The sequence below is a fragment of the Rhinolophus hipposideros genome (genome assembly GCF_964194185.1).
Source record: "Rhinolophus hipposideros genome assembly, chromosome: 3".
NCBI lineage: Eukaryota > Metazoa > Chordata > Mammalia > Chiroptera > Rhinolophidae > Rhinolophus > Rhinolophus hipposideros.
The window spans coordinates 88,200,424-88,224,303 of NC_138049.1; the positions used below are offsets into that span (position 1 = coordinate 88,200,424).

At 42.6% G+C, this 23,880-nt stretch overlaps 2 protein-coding genes across 4 annotated transcripts in view; one reads left to right on the plus strand and one right to left on the minus strand.

Moving 5' to 3' along the window:
* The first annotated feature begins 1,917 nt into the window (after positions 1-1,917).
* On the plus strand, positions 1,918-21,929 carry LOC308493128 (glutathione S-transferase A2). Of its 2 annotated transcripts, XM_081038918.1 has the most exons (8): positions 3,001-3,083; positions 3,710-3,753; positions 8,427-8,533; positions 10,768-10,819; positions 11,801-11,933; positions 13,849-13,990; positions 15,982-16,113; positions 17,526-21,929. In XM_081038918.1, the coding sequence occupies exons 3-8, from the start codon at positions 8,447-8,449 to the stop codon at positions 17,649-17,651; spliced, it is 672 nt and encodes a 223-aa protein (XP_080895044.1). In that variant the 5' UTR covers positions 3,001-3,083; positions 3,710-3,753; positions 8,427-8,446; the 3' UTR covers positions 17,652-21,929. The 2 variants fall into 2 exon arrangements, with proteins under 2 accessions (XP_080895043.1, XP_080895044.1); XM_081038917.1 differs by lacking the exon at positions 3,710-3,753 and having other exon boundaries at positions 1,918-3,083.
* Positions 8,676-23,880, minus strand: part of TMEM14A (transmembrane protein 14A) — a 34,355-nt gene continuing 19,150 nt past the window's right edge. The window contains exons 7-8 of one of the 2 annotated variants that reach the window (XR_013992632.1): positions 16,009-16,185; positions 11,438-11,573 (exon numbers count right to left, since the gene is read on the minus strand). Coding sequence is in view for 1 of the 2 variants with exons in the window: in XM_081038931.1 (XP_080895057.1) it covers positions 11,552-11,573 (22 nt within the window). In the remaining variant the exon portion in view is untranslated. Of the gene's footprint in view, positions 11,574-16,008; positions 16,186-23,880 lie in introns of both variants that reach the window. The other variant, XM_081038931.1, reaches the window with a different exon arrangement.

The window sequence follows — 23,880 nt, forward strand, 5'->3', positions numbered from 1 at the left end:
ATGGATCAGTAGTGTCAATCTCAGATTCGAAACCCAATATTTGCTTGTGATTTGTTCAGGTTGAGTTACCTGAAAGGCAGCCAGGTGAACATATCCAGAAGACATGTGCATGGGTCAGCATGCCCAAGAGAAAGGTCTGGGCAGAGAGCTTTTCCTGGACACCTGCCTCTGGAGTTCATTTGCTGATTGTATTGAACTCTTCTGGCCACCCATAAGGAAGTTGGCAGCCCTTTTGCCTGCTGCAGGGAGAAGTGGGTGGGAATGGTGTTCCAGGGCAGAAGGATGTGAGTTACCTTCCCTGGGGCTGGCTCCAGTGAACAGAAGTTGACAAAGTTGAGGGGAACTTGTCACATCTCATGAGTGACATAGACCTGTGTTACAGGATCTCTCCTTCCTCCAGGAGACCCTCAATGCTTCCGCTGTCACAGGGCTCACCTGAGAGAAACCAGCTCAAAGCTGGACCCACAGCTCTGGCCCTGCTTCTCCTCCCTTCTGACCAGGTCACCTCATTCCAACTCAGCGCAGAAGCCCCAGGTTTTTGCCTCTGATGGCCCACAGCTTGTCTCCAACTTCTTTTTCCTCAGTTCCCTCAAACTCAGCTTCTCATAAACCAAAACTGGTGTCTGACCCACAGGTTTCACCTCCTCCGCACCATTCCCTCCCCAGAGCAGTGGCAGCCTTGGCAGATTGGGTGTCTAAACAGCGACCAGGATTCATTCTTGACTGCCTCTCCTCGCCTGCGTACTGAAAGAGACACGAGCCATGGAAACCTAACTCCCAACTGCCCTGCATTTCTATGTCATCCCATCCTCTTCTGAGGTCAAGCCTCATGACTTCTCACTTGCTCCGCCCGAATAACTTCTCAGTGGGTCTCGCTAACTGCAGCTTCACTTCCCTCCAGTCTGCTCTCTACTTGCACCCAGGGGTTTTCCTAAAACGCAGACTTCAGTGTCACCACCTTTTTTAACTCCTTCAGTGACTCCCATGCCTGCAGGACGCCTCCTCACCTTCCTCCTCACACCCTCCGGCCCACCTGACCATTCCTGACTCCTCCCCCTCTCCTTCCCTGGAACAACTGGGCTCTCCTCTGTGCCCCCCACGGAGCCCTGTAAACCTCTGACAAGCTCAAGGCCACCACTGTGCCTTCACCCTCCTGGGAGGTCCTGGTGTGCGGATGTGACCCTGCTGCGCCCCCACTGCTTCCTCACAGTCATAATACGGTGCACGACTCCACACGCACACTAATGACCTAAGGGTTCCAGTCTGGGATGTGGGAGTTCCTCAGAATTCTCCACATCCTCTGGTCAGCCTGATGTCCTTGTTCATCCACCCATGTCTTCAAGATGTATTTATTCATATCACTCAAATGCAATGTGCGGACATTGATCGGATTCTAGTGCAAACAAACCCACTGTTAAGAAGCCTTCATGAGATAATGGGGGGAATTAGAATGCTGAACATGTAATGCAAGTAAAGAATTATCAATTTTAGTGTGATAGGACAATAGCATGATTGTGTTTAAAAAAAGGAGTGCTTACCTTTTAGAAATTAGACACTAAGTTTTTCATAGATAGTGATAGGCTGTCCAGGATTTGCTTCCAAATAATCCCATGGTGTACGGAGCCGTGGGTGGGAGCATATATTAGTTTCCTGTGGTTGCTATATCAAATTACTACAAATTTGATCAATTACTACTGGGTGGCTTAAAACAACAGGATGTGTTCTTTCACAATTTTAGAGACCAGAAGGTCTGTGTCAAGGTGTGGGCTGGGCTGTAATTCCTCTGGTAGCTCTAGGGGAGAATCCTTTCCTGCCCCCTCCAGCTTCAGGTGGCTGTTTGCATTCTTTGCTTCCCTGACTCACGGCCACATTACTTCAATCTCTGCCTCCATTTGCGCATCACCTCACCCTCTGTGTGTCTGTGTCTTCTCTTCTGTGGTGAAGACACCTATCATTGGATTTAGGGCCCATCCAGATAATCCAGAATGATGTCATCTCAGGTTCCTTTATTTTCTTACATCTGCAAAGAGCTCTTTTCCAAATACAGTCACGTTCACAGGTTTCAGGTATTTGCACATGGACCTGTCTTTTTAGGAGGCCACCGTACCACCCACGACAGAGTGTAGATTAAAAAGAAGAAGAAGAAGACTGTTGGCAATTGCTGAAGCAAGGGGGTCGGTACATTGCACTTTCTCTGCTTCTTACTATTCTCTTAATGATGGCATTTGCTGGAATTTTTCCATTTAATAATTTAAAAAACTATATTATTTATTGAACTTCTACTATGTGCCAGGTGCTGTGCCAGACGATAAGGACTTGACTAAAATCAAGATGAAGGAAGGCCCTACCCTCAGGACCTCACAGACTGTGGGGAAAACTGATATGAAACATATAATGTCAACATCATGTAAGAAAAGACATAAGAGGGGGTATAGAGTGGTAGCTCAAAGCAGAGTATTCCAAAATGAACCACCAGCATGTGCAAACATCCAGAAGCTAGGAAAGCTGATTTGAGTGTTCAGATTTAGCAGAGAAAATACAGGACACTCAGTTAAATGTGAACTTCAGATAAACAATAAGTAATATTTTAGTATAAATAGGTCCTAAAGGTATTCCAGAGATCAGCTTGTCTTTACTGACATCAGCTCCCTGCTCTGCTCACAGCAGAGATTTCTCATCATCCTTAGTTCTTGCATCCAACTCAGGAAACCTCACAGTAAATTCCTTCAAAAAGTTATGTCCCTCTGACTGGTAGGGAGAATCCAACAATGTTTTCTTTTAATCTAGTCAGCAAAAAAGATTGTAAATAACTATGAAAATTATTGTGTACTCTTTTATTTGCAGACCTTCAAAAGGAACATATTAACCAGTTGTTTCATGATAAGAGGATGACTTGTCATTTTTTTCCTTCAATTAGCATGGGACCTCCGACCTCCGAACACTGTGGGAGTGGCTTTTCCCTATGCCGAAGCTACCCCTTTCAGAGAGGAGGCGTCATTCAATTATAAAAACAGATGACGTGAAAACCACATGAGGAGTTGGCATTGAGCAGCTGAGCCAAGTGGGAGACGGACTTCCATAAGGTAAGTAGGAATTTTATAAACTTTCATACATTGCCTCACGTCCTCATATCTAAGTCACCAAAAAAATTTTAAAATGTGTGCTTAGCACAAGCAAATGTCTGTTTTATACTCCATCTTACCTTCTCGGTGTGCTTAGGGGACAGTTCAAAAGTTGTTTATCCAAAGGCTGCTGGATATGTCTTTATGGAAACGTAAAAATGAAAATTTGGAAAACTAGGGCATAAGCTTTTACATATAATGAAAATTAAGGATATGAGGAGAAAAAAGAACACCACCATTTTAGACAACCTGACAAACTGCAATCTTTACAGTTCGAGAGAGAGTGTAGCTTTATCCTACAGTTTCTTTCTCCACTGAAGTAGTTAACACATAACAGTTGTGAATGGTGATACTATAATACTATCGAGGCTGTGAAAATTCAAAATAGAATTTACTGTAACAGAATGAAGTTAGTCTGGGTGTCAGTGGAACTAAGTTGTATTCCGTCTTTGCTGTAATTAGCTAACTGGCAAGTCTCTCTCTCTGTCTCTGTCTCGCTCTGTCTCTCTCTGTCTCTGTCTCTCTGTCTCTCTGTCTCTGTCTCTCTGTCTCTCTCTCTCTCTCTCTCTCTCTCTCTCCCTGCCAAGTCATGACAAGTCTAGCTAATGCCTGGAAACGTTTCTCACCCTTGGTACTATTGGCATTTAGGGATGGGTAATTTTTTGTTGTGGAGCTATCCTGTCCATATTTTTGTGTGTTTGTTACAAAAATACTTGTTATAGAAATGTACATTTAATTAGCTTTAAGGATGTGCTTGACAGAAGCGATAACACATATGTTACCTGAAATTTGCAAACTTTACACGTTAAGATACCTAACAATGATCGTCTGTTTACAACTTTAACAAGAAATCATTGCTTCATCCATACTGTTGGCACAGTTAAGATGAATATTCTCACTTTTTCTCTTCATTTCACTCTGCACTTGTAGAAAGAACACAGAGTGGGATCAAGTTCCATCCGAGTGCTAGTCAAAGCCTAGAGTTGAATGAGAGGAGTGATAGAGAGGAATTCGTGTAGTTTTCAAAACAACTTTGTCCTGGAAAGATTACATAGATCTAATAGCCAACAGCAATCACCCATAAGGCATTTCCAACTAAATATCCCCAAAATGTGTCTGTTAAAATAATATGGTTGATGAAAAAAAGGTGGATAACGCACAGCATGACGAAGGATGGATAAAAAGCATTCAGATGCACTTTGAAGACATAGCCTGACTGCACATCAGAGGCACCTCTGATCTCTACCTAACTGATGTACCCACTTAGTCTGAACAACCAAATATGTCTGCAGACATTGCCAAATGTCCTTGGGGGAGGGGGAAGCACAAACCCAGGATCACACGACTTCTCAAAGTTCCAAGCTTAGGAAGTCTTGATGGGAAAACTGGATGAATAATCACGGAGCACATAATTAGTTTTTGAAAGCAGAGAAATTTTCTGTACCAGTCGTTTGAATTAGAATGTAAGAGTAAACACTGCTTTCTCAGCTGCTCAGCCTGGCAGCCTTTTCACCTTGCTCTGACTTCCTGTCTAAGAGAAACATGTCTCTTGGGTTGGAACCAATTCAAGTGAAGTCACTGCTGGGACCCTTGTACACTCTCAGTTGTTTGCAATCCTGTTTTTCTGACCAGATTTCCCCACCAGCCATCATTTCTTAGCACAGGAAAGTGCTCAAAGAGTGTTAGTTGAGGAGCTTTGAAGGAAATGTTTTAAAAGCAGGAACTATATTATAGGCAAACCAGAAACAAGTCGGAGAAGGATTTGTGAAACGTTTGCATTTCCCAGTAAGGAGAGTGATGTTGGAGAGAAGTGATCATTTTCATCCGTGTTGCCATGAGACTGCACTAGTGCAATGAATAGCAGGAGAGAGAAACAGTGGGTCTCCCATTTGCATGGCTGAGCCCCATGCACAGGGGTCTGGGGACCGGAAAGATTACAGAGTGCTCAGAGCATGCAATGAATGGCAGCGGGTGCCGGGTTTGAGGAGAAAGGCCCGTGGGGTGCATAGTATAGGGGCAGAACCCAGGATCTGCTGCAGTCTCAGGGCTCAAAATGCTGTGTTTCATCATGTGTGTGACCTTGTTGAACCTTCATGGAAAATGTCCTGCCACCAGGTGAACCAAGCTGAATAGAACTAAGCTTTCCACACAAGCTAAGTCACAAAAGCTATTTGATGACGTACGTGAAAAAAGTCTATATATTTATGTAGATGTAAAATCTTCTTTGTACTAGTGCTCTGAGTCACAAGATCGATGATAGGTCCATACACATACAGATAAACAGATATGTTGACAGACAGAAGAAAGAAGACACATGTGCTACCCAGTGTGTTCAGAGACTCACTCCTCTCCCAGGAACTGAGAACAGGAGGGGACTTGCCTTTTCTGATCCCTAATATGAGTTTTATGTATAGTAGCTCATTTAACTTTCTCAATAGCTTTCAAACTTACATACACTTATTTCTATTTTTAGAAGAGAAAATTGGGGTACACCCATTAAACAAACTGACTGAGTTGACGTACCTCATACGGAAAGGAGTTGGGCTTTGTCTCCTAGTCTCACATTTTTCTGCTAAGAAATGCTGTAATGAGGACCAACCCTCTGGAGACACAACTCCTCTAGTTTACTACTGGAATTATCATAGGCTATATTCAAGGAGTATAAGCCTACTTCCGTATTAAGGTAAACCATCGTTATACCAGCTCTCAATTTACTCACAGGTTTTTAGGCTATCAAAGGAAGACAAGACATGCTTTTATTAATTTTTCTTCTTATCAAACCCCTAAACGTCAGCTAACAGAAAGGAACTTGTGAAATCAATGCTTCTTGCAGTCCCTCCCCTTTAACCATTGGTAGGCTAATGAATTCTGAATGGGAAAATAATCGAGGGTCTCAGAGAGATGCATGGAGCGTGGCAGTGTTACCTGGTGGAGTGAAAAAGCCCCAGACCTGAAATTAGAAGATGAATTCAAACCAACTGAACACTTGCAAAACATAAGCGTTAAGGAGAGGTGCTTTGTCTCCTTGAACTTCAGTTTCCTCATCTTCAAAACAGGATATTAGAGGCTGTTTCTCAGGGTTGTTGTAGAGGGTGTATCTACGCTTGCTAGATACTTGTACTGAGTGTCAATCAGGAACCAACATGTGACCTATGGCAAATCGTGGATTTTCTCTAGTTCTCTCATTTGCTGTTTACCAGGCAAAGTTTCATGATAATGTTTGCTCCAGTCTTGATCAGGACATTGGGGCCCTCCTATTGGGACGGTGAAGAAAGTTGCTTATTATGAGGAAGTTATGATAAAATATACGATAAGATAAAAAGAAATTGCCTTTGTAACTTGATCCTCAGTCAATGGCTAAGGAAACTTAGCTTGAGGATTTGAGACACTGAACTCTGTGAATTCTAGTCCAAAACAAACACATTTCACATGTTAGTGCAAACTTTATTCTCCTTTGCATTCTGCTGAATCATGGCATCTCCCTTTCCCATGCCAAATAAGTACAATAGACAAAATCTGCACTAACAAGAGAGGTGAGTTTATTAAGTATGTTTCCAAAAGATTCTTTGCTTTCTAAAGCTTAAACTGTTGAGTTTCACATTAACAATGTGGATATTGAAAACATTTTGATACTTAAAATTCAAGTCATATTCACATTTTCAGAGGTGTATCACTGGGTAAAGGGAAGTATATTTTTATCCCAAACTCCACAACAACAAAAGTTTTGAGAAGCATTAGTGTTTTCTAAACAATTTTGGGATCTAGATAGAAAATGCAACTTCTTCTCCCTAAGTCCTGGCTTTGGGATTCATGCTTCTAACGAGTCCTATGTGTTTCTATTCACACCCACGACAGAACTAGTTCCATCCATTGTTGGGGCCTTTGATTTTCATTGTCTGGTTCCTGGCTATGTCCACTTCCCATCAGCCTGGGATGGACGAAGGGCTCTCAATCTTTGTTGACCAGACACAACCAAAGTATCTCCTGCCACTACAATGACCGAATGAGTGTGCACGCATACACACGCCCATACACGCAACAAACATATAAGGGAAACTTAAAACTCATGAGACAATGCTGCCTTTTCTATGTACAAAGCACTCTGATATTTTCTGTTTTCTTCTGTTTCATTTTTTTAAATGGGTGGACTTCATAGTCCACTGTAGGGTTGTTACGCATATTTTTAAAAAACCCCACTGATATAGAAAATGAAGCCTCCATTTTGGTTTGAATAGAAATGAGTTTGAATCCCAGATCCAACAGTTACTTTAGGCAACTTACTCTGGAAACCTCAGGATCCCCAACTGTGAAATTTAGAGTAATAACAGAGCCATCTCAGGTGATTTTTGTAGGATGAAATGAAGATACATAGGTGAGCATGGACATTGTATGACAGACAGTGAACAAACGTTAGATCTACTCTACTGTAAAGTTAATACAGTAACATTAACTTTTCTAGATGAAAAACTGTACCACCTATGGGTAGAATGTAGAATTCCAGAAAAGGGAAGGATTTAGTATCCTGTGCTAGTGGAAAGAATTAGGGTCTTTTGAACTACATGTAAGTGAGTCTCAGCCTTAATTTCAGCCTGTGAACAAAGGCAGCAACACAGCCACGTTGCTGAGAACCGACTCTGCTCCCTCTTCCTCATCTTTGTCAGGAAGTGCTCGGGCGTCAAGGTCCCTTACAGACGCCCAAGGCCTGGACCTGGGTGGGGGTGGGGGGGTTCCAGCCCTGCCCCTTGTCAGTCCTGGGTGTGGATTTCCAGGTCCATCATGAAGTGGAGTATGACTGTGGACATGTCATTTAGGCTCAGTGCCTTGATTTCATGAACTGAATAACGGGTATAGTAGCAACTAGTGCATGGGGCCGTTGTGAGAATCAAAGATGTGATGTGTCCAAAGGGACTGTCATTGTGCCCGAATCATTAGGAGATTTTCAGTGAGAGATATTAGTTCTCTAAGCCTTCCTCCTCCCCCTAACACCCACACATGCACCCTTACCATAAACTCTCACCTAGTAGCCTACCAAGACAATGAGATTTTTCACAATAGAGATATGAGCATGGTGTGGAACAATTTTCTAGGGTTCTCTACTGATGGGTGAAAATTCAGGCCCAGGAAGACATTCTATTGATTGTTGGTGCTGTTCGGCTCTACATCATAAAGCACATTTTTGTTTTTGTGGTTTCCTTTCTTTTTTCCTCTTTCCCTTCCCCCCTCCCTGCACCTTTCCCTCCTTCTCTCCCTTCTTCCCTTTCTTCTTTCCTCCCTCCCTTCCTTCCTTCCCTCACTCATGTTTAGAGAAACCAGGTGACTGCATCATGGCGGGGAAGCCCAGGCTTCACTACTTCAACGGACGAGGCCGAATGGAGTCCATCCGGTGGCTCCTGGCTGCAGCTGGAGTAGAGGTCAGTTCTGAGTTTTGCCACCTTAAGCTGGGTCTAAAATTGTATCAAAGTACTTTCTCACAAAGAAACTTTTCTTACTAAAGGACCAGTCAAGAGTTCTGCATTAAAACAAAAACTCAGTTATTAAGACATGAACAGTTTTGACCTGATATATTATTTAAATTTATTCTTGGCAAAGAGCAGAAACAATTAAAATAACTTTAAGAAACTAACCCTCTTGTATGGGCCTTATTTGGATTTGGACTTAGCAAACTGTATGATATTTGTACCATGTATGCAACATTAGAAAGTAGAACACTGAATATTAGGTAATATTAAAGAATCATGGTTGATGTTTTAGGTATGAAAACGTACTGTGCTTATTTTAAAAATAGTTCTTATGTTTTAGATGAAATATATTAGATGAAGTATAAGGTCTCTAGAATTTGCTTCAAATTATTGCCAGAGTTGGGAGAGTGAGTGGTCATAAACATGACACAGGTTGGCTTGAGTTGATAATTATTGAAGCTGAGTGATGGGTACAATGAGGATCAGTTTTTGTTCATTTTTAGGCATGATAGAAATTTCCATAGTAAAAGATAAACACATAAGATAGTAGAAAATAAACGTAAAGTTAAAGCATAAACCAGAAATACGGGTAAAGCAGATTTTAAGAAACTTCCTATTAAAGATTGAATACACCCACTCAACAACGATTTTGTCCATTACCTGTAAGTGCCAGGTGCTGTGCTAGGTCCTGAGGCTACGCGGGTGAACAAGAGAAACGAAGGCCCTGCCCTCAGGAAGGTTACATTCTAGTGAGCACGCAGACAAGCAAATAAGTGATTAAAAGGAAGGGTGGGAGTATCTCGGAGGACACCCCCAACATTTACAGTGTCAAAATGCCAAATTCCCCGTGGAAAATAGGTGTCTAGGAGATGACTCTGTTGAGCGCTGCCCTGTAAAGGTGTCAATGAGAAAAACACTTCTCGGTCCAGATCAGGGGGAGCCAGCAACTCTGGGAGGGTTTTCAGGGGAGAGTCATGGATGAACTCAGGAGACCTTGCCCCTCAGGGTAGAACAGTAAAGGAGGGTTTCAGGGGAGGTGGCGTCCTGTAACAGGGGATTCTAGTTTGCTCCCTTCAGCCTTGTAACAACATGTTTATCTCAGCCTTTGATTATACTTTCTTGATAGCTTCATGAATGCACGCAGACTTGAGCCCAGCCCTTTCTTAATTTCATGAAGAAACAAATACACGAAAATACAAATAGTGCCACTCCAGGTTGTTTTCTCCCTATAAACCAATAACCCCAAGTTTTCACTGTGGTCCTGACTTCAGCTCTGAGGTTCAGGGATGTGTTCAGAGCCCCTGGACAGGAAGGATTTGGCACAGGATGGGGAGTAGGGGGCGATGCTGAGGGTAGCCTAGGCTTCCTCTCCTCCATCCCAGTATGACTCTTGGTCAGGCACTTGGTCAGGTCTTCTGGCGTCTCTGTTCCCAAAGGCTGATCTTCATACACCATCCATTTCCATTAGCCTCGCAAACAATGTCACACCAGCCAACCCCTTTCTACCATGCCACCCACCCTGATGGCCACCCACCACCCCTTATGTTTGCCCAGAATGAGGAGTTTTATAAATTGCGCACACATAACTCACTGTCTATGGTCTGACCCTATCGGGTCGTGTAGATCCAAAATAGACTGTTCCACTGAGCATATTAGAAACCCAAAGTCCCCACACTTTCACCATAAAGTCTGCCTTCTAAAATTTAAAATGAAATGGAGTGATGTAAATGACAGCAGAGGTCCTGGGTAGCAGCATCTTAGGTGGTCATTGGCCCCATGGCACACCCCATGCTGGGGGACACACAATGTCCTCTCCTGTCTCAGGTGGAGAAAAGTGCTTTCCTGAGATACTAAAACTCCTTAACTCGAAGAACTTTCCAATCTCTTCCCTTCAATAGCACCCCTTCTCAAATTAGGACTTAATTATCATCAGAGATGGAAACAGGATGGGGGTGAATTGAACCTCCAAATAGGGGCAGTTACATGCTGCAACCCATGCTCTTTTCTTGGTGGCTCTAATCCATATCTGTAAACAGCCATGACCATTTCCTTCTTTGTACCCTGCCAAAGTCAGAAATCTGACTTCATTCATGTGATGGATCAGATGCAAGTCATTCAAGGGTTAAAAATTCCTTGATGCTATGGAATGAAATATCAAGAACTCACTTACTGTTTCTGCTTTTCAGTTTGAAGAGAAATTTATAGAAACTCCAGAAGACTTGGACAAGTTAAGAAACGGTAAGACCAAGTATTTAAATTCCTCTGATCTAGTGGAAGTCAGTTGAGGTCTCAAACCAGGTAACACCTATGTGTGTGTATGGTGGGGGTTGGGGCTGGTGGAGAGACAAAAAGTCGTTCAAGTGTAAAGGGTGGGGCTCCTTAAGCAGGTCTTGGACTTCGCTCAGGGCCAGGAAGGGCTTGACCTCACTGAGTACTTGCGAAAGGAGCCGTCCATGGATTCCTTGAATGCCCCCTCTTTGCTTTCTCCTGCCTTTCTGCACCATGAGTGAGCTGTGTTTGTTCAGGACCCCTTGCAGGGTCCTATCTAAAGACATGCAGACACATGCATCAGAGTGACAAGAGTAGAAATAGGCCCAGCAGTTGCTTCAAGTCTTTTCACTACAGGATTGACAAGGTGAAATCCCAGCAGTGTTACAGACTCAGGGAAGGAGATGGTGTTGAATAATTACTTGGAAGGCCAGGCGACAGTATGAAGAAGGAGATAAAGAGAAAGAACTAGCACAGTTGAGTCTGGAAAACAGGGTCTGGACACACGGAGCCGTGGTGGAAATACCAGAGCACACAAAACAAGCTACAGAGTAGATGTCTCTTAAACTTGGCGTTACTGCCATGAACCCCAAAAGCCCTATTTTGCAGACTTCCCATTTGAAATGCCATCCGGCAGGCAGCCTTGTTGTAGCCTCTCTCCAACTTCCTCCGGTGCTATCCAGGAGACAAATTGACACAAAATCACAAGGGACCTCCCATGTATCTAATGGAAATAAAAAGATAAATGAAATGAGTTAAACAGTATAAAGGCAGATTAGGAAAAAAAAGATATTATAGGAGGCTAAAACAAAACGCTGTTTCCATTGAAATGTTTCCAGGCAAACGTTTGTTGCTTTTCACATCTTTAATCATTTCAACAAACAAAATGTTTTCATCCTAAAAGACTGTGATCCACAAGACATTTCACTTTTTCTTTTCTTCCTTCAAAAGATGGCAGCTTGATGTTCCAGCAAGTGCCAATGGTCGAAATTGATGGGATGAAGCTGGTACAGTCCAGAGCCATTCTCAACTACATTGCCACCAAATACAACCTCTATGGGAGAGACATAAAGGAGAGAGCACTGTATGGTATTTTGTCTGTTTTTTGCATCAACAATTAATAGGAACTATTTCAATTCTTTGTTGAATGGGCGGGATTGTGTCAGGAGCATCGTGACCAACAGCAACTGGGCACTGAAGGTACAAGTGAGGTCAGATACAGCAGAGAGCTCTGAGGACGAGGGGTTCCACGTGGAGTGGAATCAAGCAAATGGGGCTACAGAAGAGGATTCACTCCAGGGATATAGCACCGGGAGTGACAGAAGTTTCCAAACACTGATGAACTATGAAGCCAGGGAGATGGTGCAGTCATGACTCCAGGTGCTTAGGCCTGAGGAGCTGAACACCAGCCAACATCTAGAGACAAGGGACACATGTCTGAGTGTCTAGAGATAAGGCTGGGGCAAGGAAGGATCCAAAGCAGCTGATTTTCAAGTTCTAGAAATTACAAGAATGATAACCAGGAACCTAACTTACCAACCAGTTATAACTGGGCCACTTAACAAGGGTTAGAAGATGTTGGGGCCCAAGATGCTATGGTTACCTCAAGTGTTTTGGCACAAGACTGAGGTAGCCAGATTTATTTACTGCAACCATATGGTGGGGGGGTTCTCCTCCCTGTGGTGAGGCAACCACATGATTGACATTTAAATCTTGTAAGGAACTGTTGGCAGTTACCCAAAAAGTTAAACATAGAGTTACCATGCATCACTAACTCCACTAATAGGTATTTACCTAAAACAATCAGAAATACATCCACACTAAAACTTGTGCCAAAGTGTTCATAACAGCATCATTTATAATATTCAAAAAGAGCAAGTAACACAAACGTCCATTGACTGATAAATGGATGAACACAGGGTTATATATATCCGTCACTGCAATATTGTTTGGCCCTGAAAAGGAATGATTACGTGGAAAAACCTTGAAAACATTATGGTGCATGAAAGAAACCAAACACAAAAGGCTCATACCACATGATATCGTCACAGGAAATGTCAGGAACACTTATATTGACAGAAACAGAAAGTAAGTTTGGTTGTCTAATGCTAGGGGGCAGGAAGACTATGGAATGTTGCAAAAGCATACAGCATTTCTTTTAGGAGTATGGAAATATTCTAAAATTAGAGTGTGATGATGGTACAGAAATCTGTCTCAAAATTTTACAGTTGAAAACAATGACATGAGGGTATTTGAATGATATGTCAATAAAACTTTTATATATATTTTTAAAGAAACATCTTATAGGAAGCCCAGTTTGGGACAACAAAAACATATCTCTTGGAATATGGAGTGGATGGAACTGTGTAAAGGGTGCACCATTTTGGAAGATATTTTAGGTGGAGTCTGGAGAATTGCAACTGGACTCCAGTCTGCAAACAGTACTTTGGGATAGTTGTGGAAACAGGTTCTAGAGGAGCTAGTTGGAAGAACTGCTAATATCAGGCATATAGATGGGCCTGGGCAGTGTAACAGGATAAGAGAGAGAGAAGGACATGAGCAGGTGGCTGTGCCAGGGATTCTCCATGGAGATTACTTAGGTGGGAGGACTTTAGCCATGTCAATCACACTAAGTTTGTGCACAGAACAAACCACAACAGCAATGGGTAACCCCAGGTACAGCCTCAGTGGTCACTTGAAGTGATTCCACCAATTTCTCTATGCCTATGACTCTGGAGAGGTCACTGATGCTCTCTGTCCCTATATTTGTCATGTGTAAAGCAAAAAGTTTAGACATATTTCTACCTTGACAGCAACCTTGTTCTAGAATGAAATGTTCAAATTCAGTAAAAATCATAGCTGAACGACTGGCATATAATAATGCACCCCAGTGGAGGTGAATTACTTTGCCACCTCCTGATGCCCCATTCTTGTACATTTTGAAACTGTAAAATCTAAGGCAGGAGATATTTCACAACTCGGTCATCTTTGTCTTTCAGGATTGATATGTATACGGAAGGTATGGCAGATTTGGGTGAAATGATTTTGCATTTACCACTATGCCCACCTGCTGAAAAAGATGCCAAGATCAGCCTGATCAAAGAGAAAACAACAAATCGTTATTTCCTTGCCTTTGAAAAAGTAAGTGGGCTGTTCAGAGTTTGGGAGCACTGAGATTAGAGGACAAAGAAAAATCCTGCCTGGGTGTTCCCAGGGCATTGACCTTCCCTTCCAATGAGCCCTCCTGAATACTAATGTAGCACCCGACTCTCTAGGCATTTGATAAAAATCAACACTGAGGGGAACTGTACCTGTTATATCCAAATTATCGTCTTTCAGCAAAACGTCAATTTTTAAGGACCCAGTCCAGAATTCTTTTCTTGATGGAATTTTATGTCATAGAGAGAGCATGGGCTGTGGGAGGAAGGCTCTGAGAACCACACTAGTGATTGGCGTAGATCCTGCAGGGGCTTTTCATTCAAGAGGAAGCCCGTGAAAGCAATTCATCAGAAAATATTCTGGCAACATGCATAGGACGCATGAGCTGCCTGCTCATCAGGAGAATATGGTCATGTTTCAGGGATGGATGAGGTGCTTCTACACAGAGATGGAAGCAGTGGGATGGAGAGGGAGAGACAGATGAAAAGATGTCAAGGAACAAATAATCTGCAAATGTTGTGGACATGGCTCTCAGACATTTGAGGAAAATCGTGCAAAACTAAGGAAATAAAGTTCTATCATTATACATAATGGGTACCTTAGTTAAGGTTTCTCTTTGAATGTAGAAGGAGGACACTTGAATATCAAAACCACCTGAAATCTTGCTAAATAAAAATTATGAACCAAATAATGACTATAAGAGATACAAGAGGCTTACATGTAAAGAAAAGGGTTAACATCGAACACACTCACCTTTATAAAGCATTAAATCATTCATTCACTCAGCAAATGGGAATTCATTGCTTGTGTGTCAGGTTCTATTCAAGGAGTAAAGAATTTAATAGCAGCCTGAGCACACACCCTCCTGGCTGGTGGGGCTGCGTTTACGTACATTCACATGATGCAAATCTAGACAGATGTTGCAATTTAGGTACATCTGCACTTTGAAATAAAAGACGATGTAACTGAAAAATGTGTATTACAATATAGTATTTGATGTTTTATTACAGTCATTAATTATATCCAAACTTCCATGTGCATATATAGGCTGAAAGGGTATTTCCAAAAATGTTACTATCTTTAGTCCTTGGTGCCATTTTTTTGATTTCCATATTCCTGTAATAATTTTAACAAGCATCACATATCTTCTCCAATATTTAATTATGAAAAATTCAAACACAGAAAAGTTGAAAGAGATGTACAAAAAACTCATACATACCCACCACTTAGATTCAAAATCAATATTTTATAATTATCTCTGCTTAATTATATATGTCTCTATCCCTCTCTCTTCTAATCAAACATGTTATTTTTTGATGCATCAAAAGTAAGTTGCAGACAAGTCCAGTCAGCCCTAGGCACTTCTGCAAGAGAATTATAACATAGTCCACCAGTGTTATTGGCAGACTCAGGTGGGTTAGGAGTCAGAGCCGATGTTTCATGGGAGATGGGCAAGTTCAAGTTGACCCAGGATTATTTCAGGTCCCAGAGAGATAGACCGGGAAATGAGGAGAGCAGACAAGAGCAGACATATAGGCTCTGGAATAGTCTGCTCAGGCTTGAAGGAGGATATCATGAAGATAGACTCTGCCCAAATGAGGGAGGTGAGGAGATTGAGAGAGAGAGAAAGAGAGAAAGACAGAGACAGAGAGAGAGACAGAGACTCATGACCTGAAGTTCAGGACGCAAACTTTAGGGTGTGAGGACAACAGAAATATGGTGCAGCTCTGGGCCAGTGGAAGAAGCACATGAGGGAGCCATAGTGATGTGGGAACTGGAAAAGGAAGCGGTAGCCTGGGGAGTAATGAAAGAACCGCAGAGACCCGCGTCTCTCTGTCTCACTGACTTAAGGTGGTGAATGTGCTCTGGAGGTGAGTCATCACGGGTGGGAAAGGTGGGCTGGAGAGTCCTGGGCAGGAGCAGGGGACCCTGCCTGATTGTGTGTTCATAACCGGATCCCTCCAATTCCCCAGGTGTTGAAGAGCCACGGACAAGACTACCTGGTTGGCAACAGGTTGAGCAAGGCAGACATTCTCCTGGTGGAACTCCTCTACAGTGTGGAGGAGCTTGACCCCAGCCTTCTGGCCAAATTCCCTCTGCTGAAGGTGATCTCTCACTCCTCTCAGGCGGGAAGGCCCACATCTCGCAGCCTGGGCTTGACTATTTGGACTCTTGGCCTGGGGATGTAATGATTCCCATCATTGTCCAAAACTTTGCTGCCCCCAGATCTCCAAAATTTGCTCCTAGGCCCTGGTCCTCGGCATGCAAAGAATCTTGTTTTCCCAAGGAAATTGGAGGTGGATGCTATGCCAAGGAGAATAACTTACTTGTTACAATGAGAGGGACCAGGACTCAGATTCTCGCTCCCCAGCCGCTATTCTATTAGTTTCTGTCCCCCTTTTTCTGGGATTCCTTTTCTCCCAGGTATGTCCTTCTCTTTATATTACCTGAGTGTGACTGAGCAGGTCTCCTTCCTCTGATTTCCTTCCCTCAGCTCCTGCTCCTTCTCTCAGACACTGTGCTTCTCTCTGCACAGTCCTCTCTATCCCCCTGCCTTTCTCTCTCAGAGGCTGTTAGGGTCCGGAGTCAACCCCTCCTCAAGCGAACAGAAGTCACACGATAATGCAAGTCACACAGCGAGGTTTATTTCCAGCTAGCTGGGGTCCGAGTATCTGCCCGACGCAGCGGGTTTCAACAAGGACCCCAAACACACAAAGCTAGGGGTTTTTATAGCATAACATTTTAAGGCTCTCAGTAATTTTCCATGCAGGCAAGATATTTACAAGACTTTTGTCCTGTGTCCTTGCTTACATTTTTGCTGCAAGATAAGCCTTTTCTCAACAGAGCTTCCTGACCTTGCAATACGTGGTGTTTATGATTAATGACTAGGTTATTTTGGTCTGGGGGGCTGTTCAGAAAAGGGCTTCTTGACCCTTGAGGAGGCAGTTCTGGTGCTACAGTAAAGGGTTTCTTAACCCTTGAGGAGGCAGTTCTGGTACTACACTATTCTACAAGGCCAGATTGTTTTTGTTTTGTTTTGCTTTGTTTTTATTATTATTTTTTAATTATTTTTTTATATATATTTTTTTGGCCAGATTGTTTTTGATGATCCTCATGGTTTACCTTTTGTATTTTCTGTCTCCAGTTCCAGCCCAATGTCCCTATACCTTCATTTTTCCAGTTTGGAAACTTTATCTGTGTTGGTATCTGACAGACACATGACTCTTCCTCGTACTGCACGAGAGTAATGAATGTATAGGATTTCCACGTAGGGAAGCAGACAGTGAACTGAAGGAAGTCTTAAACAAAAGCATTTCTGGGGAAAGAGCCGCTGAGCTGTATTTTCTTCCTCTCCGTTTCATAGCTCACCGGGTGCCTGTTTCACAACCTCATGATGGTGCTGATGGAGGGGATGCTATCGGTCCTGGTCTCGAAGGGTCTCAGATTCCCTGGCTTGTGCTAATGACTGCGTGGGTGTTTTGTCTCCACTCTGAGGCTGTGCTCTTGTGCATTGCAGGGCCTGAGAACCAGGATCAGCAACCTCCCAACCGTGAAGAAGTTTCTCCAGCCTGGCAGTGCAAGGAAGCCACCCCTGGATGAGAAAAGTTTAGCAGAAGCCAAAAAGATTTTCAGGATTCCATAAAGTAGGCATGGATGCCCGGCACACGTAGGACCAATCTTCTCAAGTTTTCCAATAATGAAGTGTTCTTTCTAGATGTAGATCCTAGCTCTTCCAAAGTGTAAGTGTTAATTTAATTTTTAAATCAATTTTGCAGATATACTTTCAGAGCAATCTATTTTGTTTTGGTCAAATGTGAAATCATGATCACCTCTTAGGATGTGTCTTCAACTTAAAAATAAATAAAGGGAGAAAAATTTTCATGGACTCTTTGATCTATTTGAAAAATTATCATAAAACAGCAGTCATATACCTTGTCCCAAAGACTTATGTAGAAATATGTATCTAACACAAAAATAGTCTTTTCCTTTGTACTCTGCTGCAGAGACCCACTTCTCTCTGTCTCACTGACTCAAGGTGGTGAACGTATCTGACCCACAACTTAGATACGTTCTTTTTTTTTCTTAATTTTTATTGGGGAATACTGGGGAACAGTGTGTTTTTCCAGGACCCGTCAGTTCCAGGTCAAGTCGTTTTCAATCTAATTATGGAGGGCACAGCTCACTGGCCCATGTGAGAATCGAACTGGCAACCTTGGTATTATGAAAACTGTGCTCTAAACATTGAGCCAACCAGCCACCCCTAGAACCGTTCTTATTGCTCTTTTTTTAAAAAAACAGTTTTCTTCAGGTAAGCAATGTTATTGCCTGTTCTATTATGAAACTAATATTTATCTTATGTTAATATGTCATATGCAGTATTCTAGGAGCTGGGTAAATATTGATGAATAGCGAGATATAGTTTCTGTCCTCATGGGGGTTACGCTAATGAGAGAAACAAACAAATAAACAACAACAACAACAAAATAGGTAATTCTTATCTACAACCATGTATCTTTGTATATCAGTTTCCTAGGGTGGCTGCAACACAGTACCACAAATTAGCGGATTAAAAACAAGAGAAATTTATTCTCTCGCAGTTCTGGAAGCTCTTAGTTTGCAACCCGGGTGTGAGGAGTGCGATGCTCTCTCTCTGACTGTTTTTTGGGAAGGATCCATCTTTGCCTCTTCGTCGTTTCTGATGGTCATGGGCAGTCCTTGGCATTTCTTGACTTGTACATGCATAATTCCCATCCATACCTCCTTTGTCATATGGCACACTTCCCCTGCATGTGTCTCCCTCTATCCAGATTTCCCTCGTCTTATAAAGATACCAGTAATCCCGATTTGGGCCCACTCTAATCCAGTATGAACTCATCTTGACTTGATTACATCTGCAAAGACCCTATTTCCAGATAAAGTCACATTCACAGGTACCAAGGGTTAGGACATTAACATGTCCTTTTTGGGGGGCATAATTTAATCTACAAAACCATGCCAGGGGGTGTGACAATGTTGAACCTAATTAAGACACTTCTGCCGGAATCTGTGGGTTGGTCTCAGATTCTCAAGGTGGCGAGTCATGTGTGACATGAGATCTAAAGGAGAGACAAGTTGTAGTTAGAGAAGTGAGTGGGTGGGACTTTAGTTGGGTAGCGGGCAGAAGGTCAACAGGGTCAACGGCCTAGGGAGAGACCCTGAGTATGGTGTATTTGACGAAAGAGAAGTCTTAAAGTCTGAGTAGAGCATTTCTCAGGTAGGGAGGGGGGACAATGAGGTGAGATCAGGGAACAAGGCCCAGAGGCCTAAGGTCTTTGAAGGCCATGGCAAGAAGTTTCAATTTTGCCCTAAGGAAAATAGGAAACCTTTGAAGTGTAGCCATGCACCCGCCTTTATCAGCCTGATATACATATATAATAATGTCAGATCTTTTAAATATTCATCTTACGTCACTTAAGCATCCATCTCAGAATAGCAAGAACATTTTCCCCCTACCCTGGGAGTCTCTTTTCTATTTTAAATCCAACTATCAGGGGCTCATTCCATTCAAGTAGACAGGGAGTCTTGAGACCAACAGAAAATGCCATCAGTCCTCTGCTGCCATACCTGTTCTTTGCTGCCCTTTCTGCCACATGGAGTGCCTGATGTCCCACAGACTCTCTGATCTGAGGAGCTTCTGTCGAAACAATGGCCATTAGTCCACCTGAGCCTTTGCTACAGAGGGAAGGAAGAGAAGGTCTCCCCGCAACTGTCACTCAGGCCTGGGTTCTCAAACTGTATATTGAGATACACATTTTCCCTCTGGCATGTCTCTGAGCAGAAGAGGCTGGGGGAGAGTGATTTCTAGTTTCAGGCACATATTGAGCCTGTAACTTGTGCTCCCCCAGGAAATCTAGGATTTATGAGGTTGAGTCTAGTCTTTTTTTTTTTTTTTTTTTTAAGATTTTATTGGGGAAAGGGAATAGGACTTTTATTAGGGAACAGTGTGTACTTCCAGGACTTTTTTCCAAGTCAAGTTGTTGTCCTTTCAGTCTTAGTTGTGGAGGGCACAGCTCAGCTCCAGGTCCAGTTGCCATTGCTAGTTGCAGGGGGCACAGCCCACCATCTCTTGCGGGACTCGAGGAGTTGAACTGTCAACCTTGTGGTTGAGAGCCCACTGGCCCATGTGGGAATTGAACCGGCAGACTTCGGAGTTAGGAGCACGGAGCTCCAACAGCCTGAGCCACCGGGCCAGCCCAGGGCCCTAGTCTTGACTGACAATTTTTATAGTGTGAACTTCCCCACAGTTGAGTGGGGTTGGGCAGACTGAAGCAGGGGACACATGGCTCATGGCCTCTATGTTTACTTAGTGTTAGGCCAACTCAGCCCAACCAAGATGTCCCAACTTGGCCTCCCAGGAGGCTTCCAGTTCCCTTTGCTCTCTCCAGCTTTAGGCTCCTCAAGAGATTTATGAGGAGGAGAGGCCTTTGTTAAACATCCCTCCAACAATATCCTCATATATCCTTGGTCTGGAGCAGGAGTGACTTTCCTCAGTTTATAACATTCATTTTATAATCCCTTTTATTATCCTAAAGTAAACTTTGTAAGATTTACCTCATTATGGCTGGTGCTGTGAATACAAGAAGAATAAGATATTACCTTATCTCAAAAAGGTGGCCTGAGGAGAGTTTAATGAAATGCCTATTTACAAAGCTGGGGATAAGGTTAAGATACCTCAAAAGATGGTGAAACACTCTCGAGCTAGCCATAATAGGAGGCCTCTACTTCCCCAACCCTCAATGGGACAAGGGCAGAAAGCTGTAGAGACCTAGGAATGCATCAAGAGTCACAAATGCAAGAAAGGGCCACCACAAGAGGAACTGACGGCTTTCACAGAGGAAGGTATCCACTGGCAACCCAAACAGCCCAGAATACGTGGACAGTTTATAAAAGTCACAAAGGACTGGGAACGATTACAGTGATTCGTAACTGGTTTATACTGCAGCTTTATCCATTTTTATTGTATCCATAGTTTAGTTAGAAAATAAAGGGAAATATATTAAAAATTTTGGTTATATACTGATTTATATATTAACTTATATTTACTGTATCATATGTTAAATATTTGGAATATTTTCCTGGATAATCTGTGATATAAAAACATAAAGATATTTATTATAAAATCATTTACCTTTAATATTTGATCTTTATAATATCCACCATTTTTGTGGAGAGATTTTATATATATATATATGCCAGGGGTGCCAAAAATGTATACACATGACTTGCATTTATCTTTTGTTTTTGGTATACATTGAGTATTACAATTTTAATACAATTGTTTTCCTTTCTTAAAATGTGTATACATCTTTTTGGCACCCTCTGTATATTTGAAATCAAAGTAGATATTAATTTCTCTGGTTGTACTGGGGAAATTGGGTCAAGATTTGAGCTATTATATATGATAACTTGCTAATTTTCCAAAATCTTTTTGAAGAGCAAATAAGTATCAGAAACATTCTGCCAACCAGAGCTGCTTGGATTGAAGCAGCCACCACGAATCAGCACAACTTTAATCTGTGTTGACTTTGATCCATCTTATCATCCACTTTTCTCCCACAACCTTTGTTCACCTCCCCTCTGCACTCATAGCTATCTGTAAATATATTTGTCCTTTGAAACTTTCAACATAGTTGCAGCATTCTAAGTCAACAGGCCAGCTAAACATTCCTAGTAGAAAAAAAATAGACTCTGACCTCAGAAATTGATGTAATCTTCTTATGATTGTGGTTCCAATAAATGATATTGAAATGATTTTATTCTTTGTTTTAGCCAATAAATGTTTACCTATTTTGTTCCTTACATTTTTGTACGTACGGAGAATGCCATGGTACATATAAGACCATTGCCCTGATCAGATAATGAACAAATAAACAAATCAGTGAATAAATTAATTATGGTCAGTTATGAGTGCTATGTGAAAAAGAAAACAGAGTAGAGTGTTGGAGACTTTTTGGGATGGTGATGGGGAAGTGGTTAACTTAAAATGAGTGGTTATAGAAGACTAAGTCTTGAATGATAGGAAGGAGTCAGGCATGAAAGATCCAGGGTAATGGGATCTTAACCAGAGGGACTAGAGAGGGCAAAAGTCATGGTCAGGAACAACTCTGGTGTATTTCAGGCACAGTAGGCAGGCAGATGTTGTGGGAGCATGGCGAGGAAGTATTGAGAAATGAGGTCAGAGAAGCAGACATGGGTATTTCAGTTACCTATTGCTGCATAACAAATCACCCCAAAGTTTAGTGACTTAAAGCAACCAACACTTAGTATCTAACATGATTTCTGAGAGTCAGAAGTGTGGAAACACTTAATTGGGTGGTTCTGGGTTGGGATCTCCCAGGACATTGCAGTCAAGCCATCAGCAGGAACTGCACTCATCCGAAAGCTTGACTGGGAATCGGGCATCCACTTTCAAGATGGTTCACTTACATGGCTGTTGCCGGAGGCCTCAGTTCCTTGTCATATCTGCTTCTTCCTAGGGCTGCTTGAGGGTCTTCATGACAGATCAGACAACTTCCCCCACAGCAAGCAATCCAAAACAGAGCAAGACAGAAACAGCAATGTCTTTTAAGACCTAGCATTGGAAATCACTCTCCTAAGGCTAGCGATAGACTGAAGAGATCACCTAGGATGAGAAAGTAGTTAGAGAGGAGAAAGGAAGCAGAGTGAGAGCACGCCGATAAATCTGAGGAGGAGGTGTCCGTCAGTGAAGTATGGGGAAAATCAGGAAAGTGTGGCATCCAAAGGGAAGAGCATGAGAACTGAAGAGCGAACACAGGATTCGGTAACACAGAGGCCACTGCTGACCTGGATGAGATCAGGTGCAGTGGAGTGCTGGGACAGAAGCCTGACTGGAGTGGGTGGAGGAGAAAATGTGAAGTGAGAAGTCCAGACAGACAGCACCTACTGACTGCCCTTCTGGAAAGCTTTGCTCCAAACAAGGGCAAGATTAATGGGACAGTAGACTTTATCTGAGATCCAGAAAAGAAAGGAAAGGTGAAGTAAGTTGGGCTCAGCTTCACTTGCGACTGTGGACAGTCTCCTAAGAATGGCTGAGGCTGTGTACACAAGGGATGAAGGCTCCTAAAGGCACTAAGTTGTTAAGTCACAAGCAAGGTCCCAGTTGCTCTAGAAAGTGCGCCATCTAGTGCTCAGCTATGGCGTCAGTCAGGCTAACTTGTCTGGGCTTTTTCTGTTCAGAGCAATCCATTCGCTGGAACAGAGAAATGACTTTTTCTTTTAAACCTGAAATCTATGTTGGAGTAAACTGCCAAAAGAATAACTAAGAACTGCTGACTGAAAAGCTGAGGTGGAAAGTTCTCCACACTTTCCCTCACTCTTTCCAGTTCATTCCACTTCTCTATTACTCCCTCAGTCCTCCTTTTCAGTGCCCTTTTCTGTTGTCCATCTCTATGATATGGATTGGACCCATGCATCCACAAGCTAAGGAACACTAAAGATTGCCAGCAGCCACCAGAAGCTAGGAGAGACGCATGGCGCGGATTCTCCCTCAGAGCCTCCAGAAGGAACCTATTGTGTTGACACCTTGATTTCAGACTTCAGCCTTCCAGAATTGTGAGAGAATAAATTTCTGTTGTTGTTGAAGTCACCCACTTTGCTCAAGGGGCCACAGGAAACTAGTACTAATGTGCAGTAAAGAAAAATAAATACAGCCAACAACAAGATGAATCTCAAAATAATTACGCTGAGTGAAAGAAAACAGACAAAAAAGATCACTTATAGTATGGTTCTATTTGTATACAATTCTAGAAAATGCAAATGAATTTATAGTGACAAGAAGCGGGTCAGTGGTATGGGGAGGAGCAGGAGGGAGG

Excerpts from the sequence above, each read along its gene's own strand:
- LOC308493128 (XM_081038917.1), top strand. The coding sequence starts at position 8,447 with ATGGCGGGGAAGCCCAGGCTTCACTACTTCAACGGACGAGGCCGAATG. Across the intron at positions 11,934-13,848 it reads GACATAAAGGAGAGAGCACT|GATTGATATGTATACGGAAG; the intron begins GTATGGTATTTT and ends TTTGTCTTTCAG. Across the intron at positions 16,114-17,525 it reads CCAAATTCCCTCTGCTGAAG|GGCCTGAGAACCAGGATCAG; the intron begins GTGATCTCTCAC and ends TGTGCATTGCAG.